General features: G+C 35.9%; 3 protein-coding genes across 5 annotated transcripts in view; 2 read left to right on the forward strand and 1 right to left on the reverse strand.

Annotated features, from left to right (window-relative positions):
• The first annotated feature begins 260 nt into the window (after nucleotides 1–260).
• Nucleotides 261–1,071, forward strand: LOC107692425 (claudin-34-like). The gene has a single exon (XM_016491473.1). The coding sequence runs from the start codon at nucleotides 337–339 to the stop codon at nucleotides 1,069–1,071; it is 735 nt and encodes a 244-aa protein (XP_016346959.1). The 5' UTR covers nucleotides 261–336.
• Nucleotides 1,072–7,632: 6,561 nt separating this feature from the next.
• LOC107692437 (putative claudin-24) lies at nucleotides 7,633–8,728 on the reverse strand. The gene has a single exon (XM_016491485.1). It carries the CDS (start codon nucleotides 8,481–8,483, stop codon nucleotides 7,818–7,820), a length of 666 nt encoding a protein of 221 aa, XP_016346971.1. The 5' UTR covers nucleotides 8,484–8,728; the 3' UTR covers nucleotides 7,633–7,817.
• A 3,489-nt stretch (nucleotides 8,729–12,217) lies between these two features.
• LOC107692367 (protein WWC3-like) overlaps nucleotides 12,218–19,127 on the forward strand; it is a 61,496-nt gene continuing 54,586 nt past the window's right edge. For 2 of the 3 annotated variants that reach the window (XM_016491369.1, XM_016491367.1), the window contains exon 1: nucleotides 12,218–12,632. In XM_016491369.1, coding sequence (XP_016346855.1) covers nucleotides 12,487–12,632 — 146 coding nt within the window. In that variant the 5' untranslated portion in view covers nucleotides 12,218–12,486. The remainder of the gene's footprint in view (nucleotides 12,633–19,127) is intronic. The other variant, XM_016491366.1, reaches the window with a different exon arrangement.

Here is a 19,127-nt window from a genome sequence, read left to right on the forward strand (position 1 = left end):
TACTGTCACTTTTAATCAAACTAATTGCTGAATAAAATAAATAATCCTTTTAAAAAAAAATCTTACTGACCTCAAACTTTTGACTGGTACTAGTGGCCTCTATATTTTAGGAATGGGGTCCTTCAGAAGGGGATCCTCATATTTGGGTGTCCTTGGTGTATAGAATTAGTTTTTTATGCAAAATGTTTCCATAACTTACTTTTTAGGTTAAAATAGCTTTTTTTACTTTCTTTAATCTGACAGAAGTGGTATGACTGCGATGTAGCCATGCTCCTGAAGGACAGTGTGCAAACCTGAGGAGGAAATACTCATCACCACCTGGTGTCAGTTTTAGCAATGGCTTGCCTTGCCCAGTCAGTCCATCGGCAGTTTGCGGGTCTGGTGCTTGGGTTTGTAGGATGGATAATGACAGCCTCCGTTTCTGGGGTGAACGACTGGAGGATATGGTACGTGGACAATCAGACAGTCATCACGGGAGGATTGGCCTGGGTGGGCGTGTGGCGGGTCTGTTTCAACAGCCACATTTTGGACTCGGCTGAGATCTGCAAAAGCATCAGCCTTACAGATTCATTCACTCCACCAGAAATAGCAGCTGCCCAGGTACTTTGCATGGTTGCTGTTGGCATGGGGGTGATAGCAAACCTGGTGGCGGGACATGCGGTGAGAAATGCCATCTTTGGGGTCGACAGCGGGCATGTCAGATTGACCTTTGTGATGGCGGGTTCCTTGTACTGGCTAACTGCAGTGTGTTCGCTGGTGCCCGTCTTTTGGAATATGAATTCTGTACTGGCCAATCTCACTATAGACTTCCCGCCTGACTTCTACTTGCCTTCTGCTCCAGTAAAACAGGAAGTGGGTCCAGGGATTGGGATTGGGATCGGTTCAGCTTGCATGCTCATTGTAAGTGGACTACTCTTACTGTGCTACAGGTATCCCAAAACCAAGATGCCTAAGAGTGGAGAAATGGGACATTTTGACAAAAATCCAAGGGATGAAGGCTTTCTTGGTGTAACAGAAGAGAGTATGGATGAGGGGAAGATCAACCCAGCCTATGAATCAGAGAAGATCTAATAATAAAGTGCATCACTCAATGAAGGACTTTGAAGGCTCTAAACACAATTTCTTAAAATATTTGACTGTTTGAGAAGAACTTGATCAAACCAAATATCTAAATACAGTTTATTTAGATGAATGTGATGTAATTATATAAGTCATGAACAGCAATAAAAGCAAACACTTTAGGCAATTTTATTGGTATCAAATTGTTAATATGTCTTTATGAGATGATATAACACTGGACTTGTAAAGTTGTCTTATTATTGTTACATAATGTGCAGGGCACACAATGCTATAAGAGTATACTACCTAAATGTATGTAATGTATATGTATGCATTTAAAAGCTTGGGGTCAGTAAGATTTTTTAATGTTTTTGAAAGAACTCTCCTTTACGCTCACCAAAGCTGCATTTATTTGATGAAAAAAAAGAAGATAAAAACAGCAATTAACAGTAATAACATTGTAATAAATGTTAAATGTTAATAATGTTAATAATAAATGTTTTCTAATATAATATATATAAAAAAATAGGGCTAGGGTTTAATTTATTCCTGTGATGGTAAAGCTGATTTTTCAGCAGCCATTACTCCAGTTTTCAGTGTCACATGATCCTTAAAATATTTAATTTTTTTTTTTTTGAAACATTAATACTCTTTTTAGGATCTTTTAATAAATAGAAAGCTCAAAAGAACAGCATTTATTTGAAATATAATTTTGTGTAACAATGTAGAAGACTTTACTGTCACTTGCGATCAATTGAATGTGTCCTTGCTGAATAAAAGTATCAAATTCTTTAAAACCAACAATCTTACTGACCCCAAACCTTTAATAGTGTGTGTATTTGTATAAAGAAAATGTAAACATGTACGTTTATTATTCTAATTTATATAATTATTATTTTAAAGTAAAAGTGATCTTTGGATCTCATTTGATTAAAAATTGAGTAGTGCTATATGATCAATTTTGCATTGTTGTTTAGACTCTACTTACCAATACACTCATCTGCCACTAAAAGCTATTAACGCAAAATATCTTGAATTTGATGTAAGATATGATTTAGCTGACTAAGAGCGGGGACAAGGTGATTTCAGAGGAAATAACCCCTGCCATGAGTGGAATGAACTTTACTGTTATTTCACAGCTTGATACTTGCCCTTATTACTGTGTTTTTCAACACCCCCCATGGGCTTTGAGTTTGTTACTTGCCAACATTTAATCTTGTTAAAATTGAACATTAATTTTGACAAATCCCATTGGATATTACATGATTTTCTTCTGTTATAAAACCTAATCCTTCTGATAAAGGGAAATCATTTCTTGCCAATTAAAGGTGCTTTTGTTTTCTGTGTTGGCTCAGTCTGTCGAGGCCCCTTTAAGAGTTTTGATGTTTTAACCATCTAAAACACCCAAAAACTTATCCACAAAATTTGTCTACCAGGATGGACTCCCATGGCCATTGGTGATTTGACATGTATTGTTCTGAGAAAGAGGTGAAAGAAACATCCTGACAGAGAAGAGCCCAAAGCCCATACTGAGATGAAGGCATTGTCTTAGAGAGGGCAGCTAGCACAAACACGTTTCTGCTCTCGTGACCGAAAGTGGGGTGTGATGTTGGTGGAATTAAACAAGCTTTTATGGATCTCAGTATGAAACCTCCTTTACAACAGTCTGTTGGGATACTGGCAGACAACACAAACGGCCTGCGCCTCAAAAGAATAGAACAGGGATATCAAAACAATAGAGTTTCTTTGCTGAAAACCCCATTCTGTTTGTGCAGCATATGAGACACTTTCATATTATCATACATACTGTGATAAGAAAGTAAAGACAACGGTGAAGAGCAATGAACAATTCCAGAGTTCACTGAACAGTAATATTCCCATATCAGTGTTCAGCATTTGACAGATAAAACAATATACTTGAAGGAGCGCTGTTTTTTTTTTTGTTTTTTTTTGAAGATTAAAAATGTTTAACAGCTGCTTTTCTTTGTTGTAGAATAAAAAGAATTCCATTCATTATTGTATTTTTTGAAGGAACAGTTTATCGTTTACTTTGTCTCAAGTTGCTCCAAATTGTATAAATCTCACTTTTTTCGTGGAAAATCTAAAGGACCAAAGGTAGCACATTGTCCCTTTGGTTTTTTAAATGTCCTTAAAGTTTAACTGCTTTATGGATTATAAACTGATTACAGATGAGATTAGATCAAAACCAAAGACGAAGAATATCTCTGTACAGTCATTTAGCTTGTGGACATCAATTGTGTCTGTCAAAACCATCTTTACCAATTTATAGAACATTTGGAATCATAATGATTATAAATAACACATTTTCCAATTCCAGTTTCCACCAATGTATGGTGCTTTGTTGTGCACAGAGTTATATATATATATATAGAGAGAGAGAGAGAGAGAGAGAGAGAGAGAGATGATAGATAGATAGATAGATAGATAGATAGATAGATAGATAGATAGATAGATATAGCACTCTTTGATGTAATAGCCTTTCACAGGGATTCCTAAAATCAATTGCATTCAAAATTATTATATATTGAAAAATAGTCATAATTCAAAATAATGAAGCAGTTTTTGTGTATTAGGGGTGTGTACTGCAGGGTGTGTTGTGTGATCATTTGCTGGGTGTGCATGTGATCACACTGCTGGGTGTGTTGCGTGATCAGCACTGCTGGTGCTGTATTTATTTTTTATTTTTTCACCTGCGTCAGATTTTCACCTGTGAGAAACCACTGGCATTTTTAGACTATCTTGTTATTTCTTTTAAGTATCTCCACTGGCCTTGAGCTGCAGCCTGTATCTCATCTACACAGGTCATCTTACCCTCTGCTGTTCTGTTCATACCCTTTTGCATAGCAAAGCAACTAAGTAAAGGGTATAAACTCAATGAGTAACACCAATAATTAAGGACTTGATGGTATCATTTTACTTGAGGACATTTATTACATGTCTGTATACTAAATCTGTTTTTGTTCTGATTCAGGGAGTGTTCATATACATACATGCTTGCACAAAGCAGGTTATCTAAGCTTGTGCTCTAAGTTTATATGCATATGTGTGTGTGTATATATATATATATATATATATATAGTCACAGCAATATGTTTACTGATCGGTGCAGTTAATAGTCTTCTGCTTAAAACGCCACGTTTTGGACACAAACTGTAAGGTCTTTCTTTGAAACGGGTACCTTTTCCAGTTTGATAAAGTGATTTTAAACAGGTTTGTAATATTTCAAAGATTCTGTTAGGTATATAATGTGTTTAAATTGCATTTTGCCATCTCTTTCAAATGCAACTGCAAGTTCTTGGAACATAATTCCAAGCCTGGGATGACGACTGCGAAGTTGTTGCTTAAAAATAGATTTATTTATTTGTTTGTTAACTGAAAAAGGGGGAAATTATTTTAACAGGGCTGACAACTTTACAAGAAATACACAAGTCAACTAATACACTGTCAACTACAATCAAATATAAAGAAAGAGAGAGTACATTCTTTTAAAGAAATAAATAAAGAGTATCAATGTGGAATTTTTATGTGTTTTGAAAAAACTTTTAGTATCCCTATTTTCCTGTGCATTTATTTCATGAGTTGATGTGATTACTTTTCACTGAAAGAATCAGACTTTGCATGCAATGGATTGCATTTCCAGTAATAATGCAGCAAGCATATTTGTGTTCGTTTTGCTTATTGTTCTCTGAAGAAAAAGTTATTAAAAGGAAAATTATGAGATTACAATTTACAAATATATAAACAAATACAGTGTTTGTGAATGGTGTTTATCCTGCATGTTTAAAATTTAGTTTCATGTGTTCGTTTATCAGCTTCTTTCACTCCCGATTGTTTGCAGTGAGCTGCATTAGGACATTGTTCCTAACGAGTCGAAGACACACCATTTCCCCTTTCTGAGAGCCCAGGGTACGTCCCTTCCCAACCAGAAGCTGGAAATGAGCGGTAATAGCTAAACATCTAAGTGTAAACACACTGCCCATTTTCATTTTCACTATCAATATCCATCGCAGGAAGTTCAGGGCACAATCTATGTGGTGCCTTCAAGTCTGAGAATGTTTTGTCCATGTACCATATTTCCATCATGCCTAATGAAACGCAAGTGTAAGTATATGTTTTCTGTGTATGTGCTTGGATTGTTTTACCTTTTCCCATCTTAATTAATGTTTTCTCAAAGACAGTCATCTTCATGTGATGTGATTATTTGGTTGAGCTCTATCTGGGGCAGTATTTCTGTGGAAAGGAGCGCCCTGTCTGCTCCAAACCTGGTCAAATCAGAGTAATGATGGAGAGGAGGAGGCGGCACTGTTTGGCATTCCTCAGAGGACACGCTGCTCGTTGGAGCCTTCATTAAACACAGCTTAGTCTCCATTCTGATAGGGAGACCATCAGAGACAATAGCACTCAAGCAGGCATTTATATACTGCCATTAGCTCACCTGATTGAACACACTATAGAACCAAATCTGATTTTCTTTTTGTACTCTTGTTTGAAAACTATTTTAGGACATGAAAATACAAAAAAATAAAATTCAGTAAAATGAATTGTGTTGACATTTTTAATTAAAAATCAATACTTTTTTTTATAAAAAAACGAAAAACAGACGGGAAGTGTGAGCTAGGAGAGACCATGGGGGAATTTTTTATATTTTCATTCATAACTCAAGACTACTATAAATCGACCAGCCTTATTTTGGTATAAGTAACGTTTATATGTAGCTGTATCATTATAGACTTATAATGAAAAAAAAAATCATAATTCTGAATTTAATATAGCCTGATAACTGTAACACTAGTAACATAAATTATATCAATAAACTATATCTCAAATAAGAGCACATTTCAAAGTAATCATTGCTTAAAAGTAAAATCATTGCTTTAAAACTTTATAATATCACTGAATGTTTTTCACTTTATGTAAATAGTGCATAATAAAATATGTGTAAATAAGCATCTTTTATTTCTTACTAAAATAGACAGTATTCTGGGTTAGTACCAGTTGATTTCCAGGTGCTGTTTACAAACAATGATCCCCAAACAATGGGCGTCCTAGTGATGATGTGTCCGTCCAGTCCTTCTGAGGCTTCAATGTTAGAGTCCTGCTCAGAATTTAAACGCTACCAGTGTTGGTGGTAACGCATTACAAGTAACGTGAGTTACTTAAAGGGGTCATATGATGTTGCTAAAAAGAAAATTATTTTGTGTATTTGGTGTAATGAAATGTGTTTATGCGGTTTAAGGTTAAAAAAACACATTATTTTCCACATACTGTACATTAGTGTTTCTCCTCTATGCCCCGCCTTTCTGAAACACGTCGATTTTTACAAAGCTCATCGGTCTGAAAAGCAAGGTGTGCTGTGATTGGCCAGCTATCCAGTGCGTTATGACTGGCCGAATACCTCAAGCGTGTGACGGAAATGTTACGCCCCTACCATATTGTGATGCCGTGTCCCGGAGCGACGAGACAAAAACATTAAAACCCATTATAAACGAGGCATTCGTTGCATCCAGTGCAACGAAAACTCGCTTTAAATATAAAAATATAAAATATAAAAACTCTTTAAATATAAAAAACGTACTTACAATCTGTGAGTCAGAACACTACTACTACCAGGATCAGCAAACAGTCCTCCATAAAATGTGCTGCACACATCTGAATATTTGGGTTGAAGTGTTCTGGAACAGTGTTGTAAATTCTACTGCACGGACGTAAATTTATTTTCCCTTCAGCCTGAGGCTTATTCATTTCACTTTTGGTGTGAAAAGGCTTTTATATTGGCCAAAAATAGAACTTTTTTATTTTAAAACAAACAAGCAAGCCCTGTCCAGATTCAAAAAGTAACGCAAAAGTAACATAACGCATTACTTAAAGTAACTAAGTAACGTAATTAGTTACTTTTTTATGGAGTAACGCAATATTGTAATGCATTACTTTTAAAAGTAACTTTCCCCAACACTGAACGCTACAATGAGACGGTCACGGCACAAAAATGCTATTCAAATGATAATTTGAAGAATACTTTATATTAACTGACTTTCTAATAATGCAGTACGTGTAATGACAACCATCAGTGGTCTTCCAGTGGTTTACATTATGCATAGTTGTGCATTATGTGATTCATTTACAAAAAAAGAAAAGAAAACATAATGCCTTCATCTCCAAAATCATTTCTGGCTTGGTGATGTGACATCCGAGATATGCAGCCTTACCAGGACACATCTTTCTGATTGAGAAGCACCTCTTGTATTACTTTGGCAGGTGGCATTGAGTTCTAGATGTACAGTGTACAAATGCACACAAAATGAAGAAGACCAAAATCTTACCTTTACCCTTTTCTTTACTAGTTATATGTATATATCATTTGTATATTATGTATTATGTATATATTCTGTATATTAAGGCATACAATATTTGTGATAAAAATTCCACAAGATGGCAACAAAAAATGTTTTTGTTACTTTTTCAATCACTACATCTCTATTAAAGCAATTGAAAACATATTGGTAACTTTTCAATATTAACACTTTACAGATAATACAAATAATCAAATAGACTACTCAGATATCGAAGGATAAATGCATCATGATAATGCTTTACCTGTTTAATGGGTTTGATTGATTGATACACTGAATGTAAGTATAAACATTTTCCAGAGGAAAAAAAAGAAAAGAAAAAAATATCAGAAGTTTTTTTTTTCCCTGATCCATCAACATTAATAGGAATTTCACGACAAATGTACCTCAAACGTACTCAGTGCGTTTTCTCGAACCATCGATAGTTCTGATCTCCTGCCTTTGACGGTGATACATCAGATGTGGTTCACTGTCTCTTGAGTCAGAGCAAGAGGCAAATAACAGCATGGCTGCCACAATGTCAAGAAGTCCTGCAGCCCAGCCGATGAACAGCGCGTCCCCGAACTCTGAACGTGGCACCACATGAGGTATGGACTCATCAAAGTACTTAATAACAATATTGTGAGCAATGTAGGAGATGGGAAAAAGCACAAACAATCCAGCGATGCATAAAAACACGCCAGCCGTGATCTTCAAACCTCGCTTGGTCCTCCGTCCCTCCTCACTCTTACAGCAATTGATCTGACTCATGGCAGGGATGGCGAGGAGAAGTCCGAGAAGACATGTGGCATCCGAAACACACATCAGAACTCGGGCCAGCATAAGCTTTGGTTCGAGGCCTAGGATAGTGTCATAGGGGCGACACTCTGTGCCAGCAACCACCTGAATCACGCAAGCCTCCCAAAGCCCTTGTACGTAGCTCTCCACGCCCAGTAGTTCAGTAGAAAGTGACAACCACTGAGGCATGATGGTGGCCGCCAGTGAACAAAACCAGCCCCCCGTCCCAATCAGCATCCCTAGCAGTTCCAGAAACACCGTGCATGGGTTTGTCATGGTTACCTCTTGGGGTCCGATGGCCCTCAGGTTTGGCTGGCACCTCAAGAACCTCCTCTGGATGCGAAGGAATGAGAAATGAATAGAGAAGAGAGTGAGAACAGAAGTAGCACCTTGGATCCAGATACTGTAGAGTTGTAGGTTCTTCACAGTCTGTCGGTCTTCAGTAAGAGGCACTCATCATCTGAGCTTAAGAGGTAGAGGAAATGTGCACATGGGGAGAGAGGGCACTCAAACTTTAGGCCCTGCCCTCTAGGATCCTTTTTAGAGAGAGAATGAGAGCAAGAGAGAGAAAGATCCTTTTATTCAGAACCTAGTCTGGCAGCAGGACACCAAAAGCCACATGGGATGTCATTAAACTGTAGACAGGATGCCATTAAAATCCGGATTGTTGTCATTTTCAAGAGACAAACTATTTTGATTTTACAACCTCATTACAATTTGTTTGTATCTTTTCATTTGGTTTCCCTGCTTTCAGCAACAGCACTTGCCACAGGAGTTGCAATGGGGAAAAGAGAAAGAAACATTTTCACTGTTTACAGAGTTTTTTTCAAGGAACGAATGGGTGAGAGATAAGCTCTGCTAAGTGCCTGGCAGTCCATTCTTTGACGCAAAGGAGAGCACGCCAAATATGCAACATGTACCTAACAGAGGATCTTTGATGCCTGCCGAATGTAACTCCTGCATTGTTAGTTTTATTTGTATTTTTTAATTGGAGAAATAAAAATTTGCAGTGGAGGCTGAAAGGGAAAAACTTCGTCTGCTTTTTAATTTAATTTAATTTAATTTAAATGAATTGAATTGAATTTTATTTTATTTGACGTTTCCTTTTTTAACTGGTTTTCATTACAAATTATATTATAAACAAAACTGTTGGAGTGAGAAGTTGAATTGAATTGAAACATGAATTGGAGAATTTGACATGTTCCACAAGTTTGTATATAAAATTTCACGATTCATTTCCTTTATCCAGCATGATTTGAGAATGAGAGCATCTTGTGATTCAATCTGATCATCTGTACAGGTCAATGTCACCAATTTACTTATTTGATGTCCTAGAAATGGTTCAGAATCCTAAACATTTCCATTTACATCAGTTTATTTACAATTTTGTATTTGGCAGAAGCATTTATCTAAAGTAACTTCCACTGCATTCAAGGTAAATGTTTTGCCTGTTTGTGCATTCTTTGGGAGTTTAACCCACAACCTTGCATTGTTACTGTCATGCTCCGCCAGTTGAGCTACACAAACATTACAAATGCTTTTACTGCTAATTTCAAGATTTAAATTAGATTTTGAAAGCTGAATTTTCAATGTAGGTTCAGACGTTTTGATCCCACCATATTTTTCTTTTACCTGTGAAACAATTCTCCTTTTCAACCTTTCTGATTGGAAAGTTGAGCAAGAATATACCTTTTTTTTTATTTCAAAGGTCTTACATGCACTTGCAAAATAATTTTCATCTGTGGGATCTATTTAAAAAATGTTTTGACATATTGTACAATTAATATCAGTGCATATAAGCATTGTGCAAGAAATCATTGTTTTCTGACATGAGTACTTTGATACTTATGTCAGTACCATATTGCTATGCATAAAAATGAATCAGTTATTCAAGGAAAAGCGTGTTACCTGAAGCATGAGGCTGTCTCGTTGGTTTGAGATCTGGCTTCTGCAGCGTGTGAGATTGTATTGAGACAGACTTACAGAATGCCACGTATTGCAGTAGGAGGCTAAAATCTGTGACGCCATACAGTGGCTCTCCACAAACACATAATTGGCTCTCAACAAACCCATAATTAACATACACACACATTTCAGACTTTGTCTGAAAATGATGTTGATTACAGTTACTTATCAACATTTGCAGTCAGACATGTGATTTTGTGATTTTACTTAATTCAATGTAATTTTTTTTAACTTTCCTATAGTCAAAGAATAGTTCTCATTCCAAACCTACTGTATGATCTTTCTCTTTGATTGAATATGAAAGTCCATGGTCACCATTCATTTATGAAAAAGGGTATAGCATCAGCATTCTTCTAAACTCCTCTTTTTGAGTTTCAGATTAAACAAATTGATACTTGAAATAACATGAGGGTGCAATAATTATGGCAGAATTGACATTTTCAGGTGAACATTTCCTTTAAATGTCTGCAGAAGTTGAAAATGGATGTTAAGGTTATTTATGAAAACCGTAATAGAGCTGTAAAGCTACATCTGATAAATGTATTTCAGTGTCCTAATGTCTTTTTCTCTCTCTTTCTGATATTTCATAGATTGTTCCAGAATTTATATTTTTGATGACATTTAAATTGGGTTGACAAAATGTAGGCAGAGTTTAAACTACAGCATACACAGGCAAGTGCATCCGTTTATAACTTCATTTTTTTTTTAAAGTTCACAGAGTACAGTAGCTGAATGTGTTTAAATAGTTTGATGAGAAATGGAAACAAATGAGAAGTAGGAAAACAAAAGTTAGATTTACTTTATTCTACAGGAAATAGTGGGCAAGGCAGAGGTTTGATCTATGATGTGAGTATTAAATGCTAGAGGTTAGATAACTGAAAAGATACAATGTGGGGATTACAATTATTTATTTAATTATTTATATGAAAAAATGTAAAGGTTTTAAAATGTGTATATGGTAAGACAATAAAGTACAATTTGTCAGTGACTTAATATAGGCTTTAAAATACAGGTTAATTTAATTCCATTAATTAATTAATTAATTAATTCATTCATTCATTCATTCAGGGACAACACATATTAATAACACATAAAATCAAATTAAAATATGCCAGATTTTAGCCAGGGTGGCTAATAGCTAATTTTCATCTGCAGTCACAGCCAGTGCAGGTTGTTGAAAACGAAATAAATAAATAAAAATCAATCAATCAATCAATCAATCAATCAAACAAACAAACAAACAAACAAACAAACAATCAATACCTGAAAAAATAATTTAACACTGAAAATAAATGTTCACAATTTTGATTTGACAAACTGTTACAGAGAGAAACTACAATAACTTCTTATTTCTTGTAGTTTTTGCTGGAAGTCTAAAAAGGGCAAATTATGGATAGTATTCAAGTGATAAGAAAACAACAAAACTAAAGACATGTATGTTTGTTGTAGATCAGCAATGATGCATAACAGCTAAAACTTTAGCCGCTATCTCCCCTGAATTTACTACAACTCATCTATAGCTGATGGTTCATGTAGAGGATAAAAAAATACTGGAAGTTGCCATCGCTAGATGGCGCACTTATATTAAAAATGAAAACTAATTCAAGCGCATATGAAGCGTTTGAAGTTCTGTGATTAGGCAAAAACAGTACCTTCTCATTCCTGTAACGTAAAATATTCAGACAGAGACTGCAACACCACGTGTTTACCACGAAACGAAATATGTTTAAATTAGGAGTAGGCTACTTTTAAACATTTTTCTCTTAATACACCCTTATCCTGGACGAGACTAGTCCTCTAACATGATCTAAACAAGTATTATAAAAAAATCCATTCAATGAGTCCAATGAGATAACCGTTGCTTTGATAAATTATATTTATTATTATTATTAATACTCTACTACTACTACTACTACTAATAATAATAATAAAAACTGCATCCACTTTCATCAACAACAATCCCAAATCATACGAGCGCCATTATTGGCTTACTTTCACATACGTAAGCATTTGGGGGCGGTGATTATGCAAATGCGCCTGCCCGAATATGGACAGTGTGGAATGAAAGATGGTAGATAGAGTCAAACATGGAGGACCGACACACGGAGTCATGAGAGCGCAGCAAAACTTTTTGGAAAAGGTGGATGCAGGACTGCCTGTGTCGATTTGACCCGCGTTCGTTTCTGCGTCGTGAAGTTTACTGTTTCCGAGAGTCGACGGGAGTTAAACATTTGTAATGCAGTAGAAAGTTGAGATATATTTGTTGTTGGAGTAAAGGCAGGGGGTCAGACCCCCCTACCGTCCCAGCAGCGCTATGCCGTGGGTGAGCAGTTGTAAGCGGAGAGAGAGCTCGGAGCTGCCACTGCCCCCGGGCTGGGAGGAAGCCAGGGATTATGATGGCAGAGTCTTTTACATTGACCACAACACTCGACAAACTTCATGGATCGACCCCAGAGACAGGTAAAAGTGACTTGGAGAGGTGCTGCGTGCTTTATTGGCTGAAGTTTGATGATTGTTTGGTCGGGGGCTCAGATTGAAGTGATGATTAAGAAGCGAGGGAAGTTGCACAGTTAGGAATGGAAGTGTTTTCATTCCACAGTCTAGAGCTGACACAGTGTAACATGGCTGGTTGTTTATTCCTTCTTTGGGCTTGTCATGCCAATTTACTATCACATAAGCTGTAAATGATATGTTCGGTTTCTGGATTGCACACCAGTAACTATTCACCTGGAAAAAATCTCCAGTGTAATGCCTTGCGTTTGGTTGGATTTGTATTTAACAATCTTGTTGTTGATGTGTGTGTGTGTGTGTGTGTGTGTGTGTGTGTGTATGTGTGTATATATAAAATACACATTTTTTTTTTTTAATTAAATTCTATATATGTGCAATATAATGTAAAAGTTTAACTATATATAGAATATTAAGTATATAATTTATAAAAACGAATAACACTTCTCTTTACATTAAATGTAACCAGCTGAGTGATGTTAATAAGCATCCTATAATCTTCCCTCAGATGCTGAGTTGTCTTTATGAAAGCTGTGAGAACAAAAGTATCTGTGTCAGTAAATGTTCTATTGTAAGACTGTTTAGAAGGTGAGGGATAACCATTAACCATTATGACTGAGTTAAGTTTTGGGAATTACTTATTTGTGACCCTGGACCACAAAACCAGCCATAAGCGTCAATTTTTCTAAATTAAGATCTATACATCATCTGAAAGCTGCATAAATAAGCTTTCCATTGATGTATGGGTTGTTAGGATAGGACAGTATTTGGCTGAGATACAACTATTTGAAAATCTGGAATCTGAGGGTGCAAAAAAATCAAAATATTGAGAAAATTGCCTTTAAAGTTGTCCAAATGAAGTTCTTAGCAATGCATATTACTAATCAAAAATGAAGTTTTAATATATTTACAGTAGGAAATTTACAAAATATCTTCATGGAACATTATTTTTTACTTAATATCCTAATGATTTTTGACATAAAAGAAAAATCAATCATTTTGACCCATACAATGTATTTTTGGCTATTGCTACAAATATACCCCAGCGACTTAAGACTGGTTTTGTGGTCCAGGGTCACATTTGGCTTGATCAGTTTTATGAAATTGTATGTGGTATTAAGCTGAGTTGCCTTATATTGCCTTATTTGCTTACATTAAATCCCTGATTATCATTGTTGCACAATTTAGCTAATCATGACTGTCAGTCAATTATAAAAGATATACATGTGCATCACTGACCCTGTGTCACCCATATAATTTCCCTCATTTAGCTATGTTGGCTAAATCTAGATAGCTTGTAACAGGAATCTAGCACAGGGCCAGGATAGAATGTGCTTTAAAAAAAAAAAATCTTTGAAAAATCACAAAATGTGTGGTGGTCTTTCTCTTGGCACCATGAAAAATTTAGAATATCAAGAGGAAACGGTTTACACCATTATTTCAGTATCCCTAAGATATTGTAGAAATGCAAATCACATTACTAATACTACTAGTTATTAAAAGCATGTCTTTTTTCCCGTTTATTTTTTTTAAAGTGGTCGCATAATGTAAACAGTGTTCAAATGAAAGAGAGAATTGAACTGTAGTTCCAAGAGTTCCATGTGCAAATATGTATGGAATGCTAGTTGGGCCGCTGGGAAAGCAGTGTGGATGTGCTTGTGAGGTCTGTATTTTCACCAGCAGAGAAACCAGCCTTTCAGCACAACTCATTTAAACACGAGTTAACTAGAAGCCTTGTGTAAATTAAATAGAGGGGATTTGCTGCCTTTAGGGTAGTTGACATGGTTTCATCTTAATGTGTATGGTCACTTGTGTCAAAACAATGAGCAAGTAGATCACCACCTCAAAGGCAGTTCTGTCATTGTATGACTCTCATTTTATGGTGTCATTGTGTTGAGAACTGATCATTTGGATTACATTTTCAAAACTAATATCTACGTAATTTTATAATAATAATAAATACTTTTTGTAGTATTATGAGTAAAACATGATTTTAGCCTCTTAATGAGTGATTCTACTTTTTTTGTCAATGTCATTTAAGGGATAGTTCACCCAAAAATGAAAATTGTGTTATCATTTACTCACCCTCAAGTTGTTCTAAATCTGTGTGATGAATTTCTATCTTTCGTAGAATATAAAAGAAGATATTTTGAAGAAAGTGGGTAACCAAAAAGTTGGTGGTCCCCACTGACTTGCATAGTGTGGGAAAATACCATGGAAGTCAATGGGGACCAGAAACCGTTTGGTTACTCACATTTTCCAAAATATCTTCTTTTGTGCTCAACAGAAGAAAGAAACTCGTACAGGTTTGGAGGGTGAGTAAATGATGACAGAATATTTATTTTTGGATGAACTACCCCTTTTAACATTACACTGTTGTCTTAGTCATGGACGCTGCAACATCCCACACAAATTGAAAGTCTTTTGCTTTTGTGTTCATTGCTCTTGTGTTACATTCTGCATATTTCATTTTCACTCAAAAGCATCTTTGATGCCCTCCTTCCACTTTTCCTCTCGTTTTCAAGAGAAGGAATGGGGTAGCTTGAAATGAATCTAGATAAGAAAAACTGCTTGAAGGCTCCCCTCAACAAAGTCATGTGACATGATTTTGTAATGTGAAGCTGATTAGAGTCTGAGAAATCGTATATTTTCATGTCAGGAGAGCGGAAAGGAGTTATCCAGCAGATGTTGAGGTGGACGTGTGAGGACAACACGTTGAACTGGGGCGCTCATGTGGGCGACATGAGTTAAAGTTGGTCTCATGACATTCTCTTCCTTTTCCTCTCTCTCTTTTCCTTATCATGTTCTATCGCCAACTCAAAATAGTTGAAAATAATACAAGTGTATCCACAATGAAACTTGCATCAGGGAATGAATCAAGCATCAGAGTTTTTAAAACACTATATTATTATTTTATTAATGCCTCTGATTGTACCCTATTTCCGCTTAAAATGTTCCTGTCTGTGCTTAAACTAAATTTGTAGTTTTAAAACAGTGTTTAATTTAAATGTATTTTGCATTACAAACTAATTACGGTCTTGCCCATTGTGGACTTTATTATTGAATGCATCTCTGTCAAGACTGACTGTTGTTCTCCCAGAACAGGTTAGTCTAGTCTGGGGGTCAGTTTTGAAGACATTTACTTGCATTTTGTTTTTTGAAACCCCTATGTATGTATGCATTTACCTTTTTCTCTTTTTCAATTCCTTTATTTTATTTCACCAAAAAGTGAAAGGGCTGATCATATTTAGTATTTAAAGGCACAATATGTAAGATTATTTTATTAAAATATCGAAAAACCACTAGAACAGTGTTATATATTTTGCTGACTTGTGTACTACTTACATTATCCCAAATGTTTCGAAGAATGTTTAAATCCAGAGAAATAAGCAATCAATGACACGGAGCGTGTCCATAGTGTCATTGTGTCGCCTGCCAATGACGTCATAACCCCTCGATTTCCGAAAACATGGAAACACCAAAGAGATGACAACTCCCATGATTCCACACTCAGTCACGGCGTCATCAAACTACGCCTTTGTCTATTTGTTTATTTTTAATATGTGCCCTCTAGCGGCGAAAATTACATATTGTGCCTTTAAGTATAAAATTTGACCGTAAATAATTTATTTCAAGTTGACATGCAGATGCAAATTTTCAGATACTAAAAAATTTACATTTGAGGAAAATTAAAACGAAGTTTATCATATTGAGCTAATTTATATATACAGTGGGTACGGAAAGTATTCAGACCCCCTTAAATTTTTCACTCTTTGTTATATTGCAGCCATTTGCAATGGCAGAGGATACCCAAATCCAGGTGTGAAAAACTTGTTGCATCTTTCCCAAAAAGACTCATGGCTGTATTAGATCAAAAGGGTGCTTCTACTAAATACTGAGCAAAGGGTCTGAATACTTAGGACCATGTGATATTTCAGTTTTTCTTTTTTAATAAATCTGCAAAAATGTCAACAATTCTGTGTTTTTCTGTCAATATGGGGTGCTGTGTGTACATTAATGAGGAAAAAAAATTAACTTAAATGATTTTAGCTGCAAATGGCTGCAATATAACAAAGAGTGAAAAATTTAAGGGGGTCTGAATACTTTCCGTACCCACTGTATATATAAAAAAAAAAATCTGACGGAGTCGGTACTTTTAATCAGATCTTGACTCTTACTGAAGTACAGCCATTTCTTAAGGGTAAATAAAGCCATAGAGCATTAGAGCAGAATAGAATTCACCATGAAAACTGAAAGTTTGATCCATAATTCTTGAAGTTTCAGCTTTGATTCTACTTGCATTTATGGACATTTCCTGTAGTTCTTTACATGCTTTACATTGTTTATCAGAGGTACTGCATGGTCCTACCTCAAAAATCTAATTGTGATTAATATAATAATTGAGTTAATACAAAATAATTGCTCATTGATTTTTGCATTCTTCAAAAAGATGAAATATTGAGAGGAAATGAAGTTGTTAATGGGCATGATGTTTTACACCACCGCCTTGTTTGAGCATCAGCTGTGCACCATGTGAACATAAGTTTTGGGGGTTTCAGGCACGGTGACGGCTTGTAGTGAAAATTGGAATCAGTGTGTGAAATCACTGCTCAGTCACCTGGGAAACCACTGGAGCTCCTCTGTGAAACAGGCAGGGCTCCAGACAAAACAAATAGAGTAAGGAGCCATTGGCTCCTATAAGAAAAAAACTTAGGCGCCAAATTATTTTTTTTAGGTGCCCCAGAATAAACGTGTTTTACTTGCTTATTTTATTATTATTTAATTTTTTTTTGTACATTTTAACATTTCAATCATACTGTCATGTGTTTATGTCTCATCTTTTCTTGACTTTATCAGCATTTTAATCCATCTTGTAGATGACCTGGGAACTAAGGTTCACTTAAAGTGGGAACTAAATGTCTTTTCCAACTTGAAATATACAGTCACACATTGTTCATTACACAGAATCTGTACCAGTATCATGGACCATGAGCATCACTTGGCCGTTGAGTGTAGTTTGGGCTCCTCCTCAATGCATCCTGTAAATGTTGTCATACACTCTTAAAAGAAAAGGTGCTTCACGATGCCATAGAAGAACATTTTTGTCTAAATGGTTTCATAAAAGAACCTTTAACATTATAAAAGGTTGAGAAAGAGATGGTTCTTTAAAGAACTTTTGAAATTGGTTCTGTGAAGAACCTTTTAAGCACCTTTATTTTTAAGAGTGTATGTCATTCACACTTTCAGTTTATTTTTCTTAATTAGTAAAATGCAATTTTTTGTAGGAGGAGTTGAATCATGTAGACAACAGGTTAAGTAAAATGCTCCTCTTTATAGTTATTTTTCTAGCTGACTGATGAGCTTATGGTCAACGAATGGTTATTCTGAGATAAATGTACCTATATGACGTTGCAATGTTTACAAGCTTTACACGTTTTCCGCAGTTTGAAACACTGAATGAGCTTTTACATGAGACATTTCAGTAAGTTGTACCTACTATAGGCTCTCTTATAAAATAACCTACCTTTTGATGTTAATTCATGTTCATTATGTACTATAGTAGTAAAGAGAAAGATATAATGGGTTCACGTGTCGCTTGAATCAGTAAGTTGTACTGTAGGCTCTCTTATAAAATAGCCTATGTTAATTCATGTTTATTATGTACTATAGTAGTAAAGAGAAAGATATAATGGGTTCACTTGCCGCTTGAACTGAGGCGCTAAAGCGATCGCACCTGCCGCATTAAATAGCGCCAAAAACAAAACTGTATTAATTTCGTTATGAATTTTGAATAATTTTAAAGCTAAGCACAAAGCTTTTTGTGATTAATGGACGGCAAGTGTGCTTCAAATAATATGAAGTTTTTTACGCATTAACAGAACACAGCATAGACTAATGCCACATTCCAGGCAACCCGTAACACGTGTTTTTCCAACCTTCTACCCGTGAAAGTGCACTGGAACAGCAGTTAAACCTGTGACTTCCCACCCGTGAACTCGTACTAGATCGATGTACTCCCAGTTCCGCGCTCTGACGTCACATAGCCCGCGAAACAACAATGGCAGCCCCCTTCTGTCAAGACTGCAGCTGTGCACAGAGCCTATACAGGGGGTAGTGCAAATGACATACTTGTATAACAAAATAATCTGTTTATTCTAGAAGTTTGTTTACATCTAGCGACCACAATTCCTTGCGCTCAGGCAGTTTGGCGTGACTCGCCTGGAACGCTACAAAGTCGTGAGTCGTGGTTTGAAGTCGTGACTTATGGGCTCAAAAACCTGCCTGGAACGCAGCATAAGATCTTGATAAGAAGAAGCCATATTAGTAATGATTATAAACGAGAATTGTTAAAGATATTGCCAATATCCACACAGCTTGACAGCTTTACCTGTTGTAGTTTGTTCAAGTTGTGCACGAAATAGGCGCTGCTTTTCTGCACTTTCATTT

The sequence above is a fragment of the Sinocyclocheilus anshuiensis genome, unplaced genomic scaffold (assembly GCF_001515605.1).
Source record: "Sinocyclocheilus anshuiensis isolate Anshui unplaced genomic scaffold, SAMN03320099.WGS_v1.1 scaffold70, whole genome shotgun sequence".
NCBI classification, from domain to species: domain Eukaryota; kingdom Metazoa; phylum Chordata; class Actinopteri; order Cypriniformes; family Cyprinidae; genus Sinocyclocheilus; species Sinocyclocheilus anshuiensis.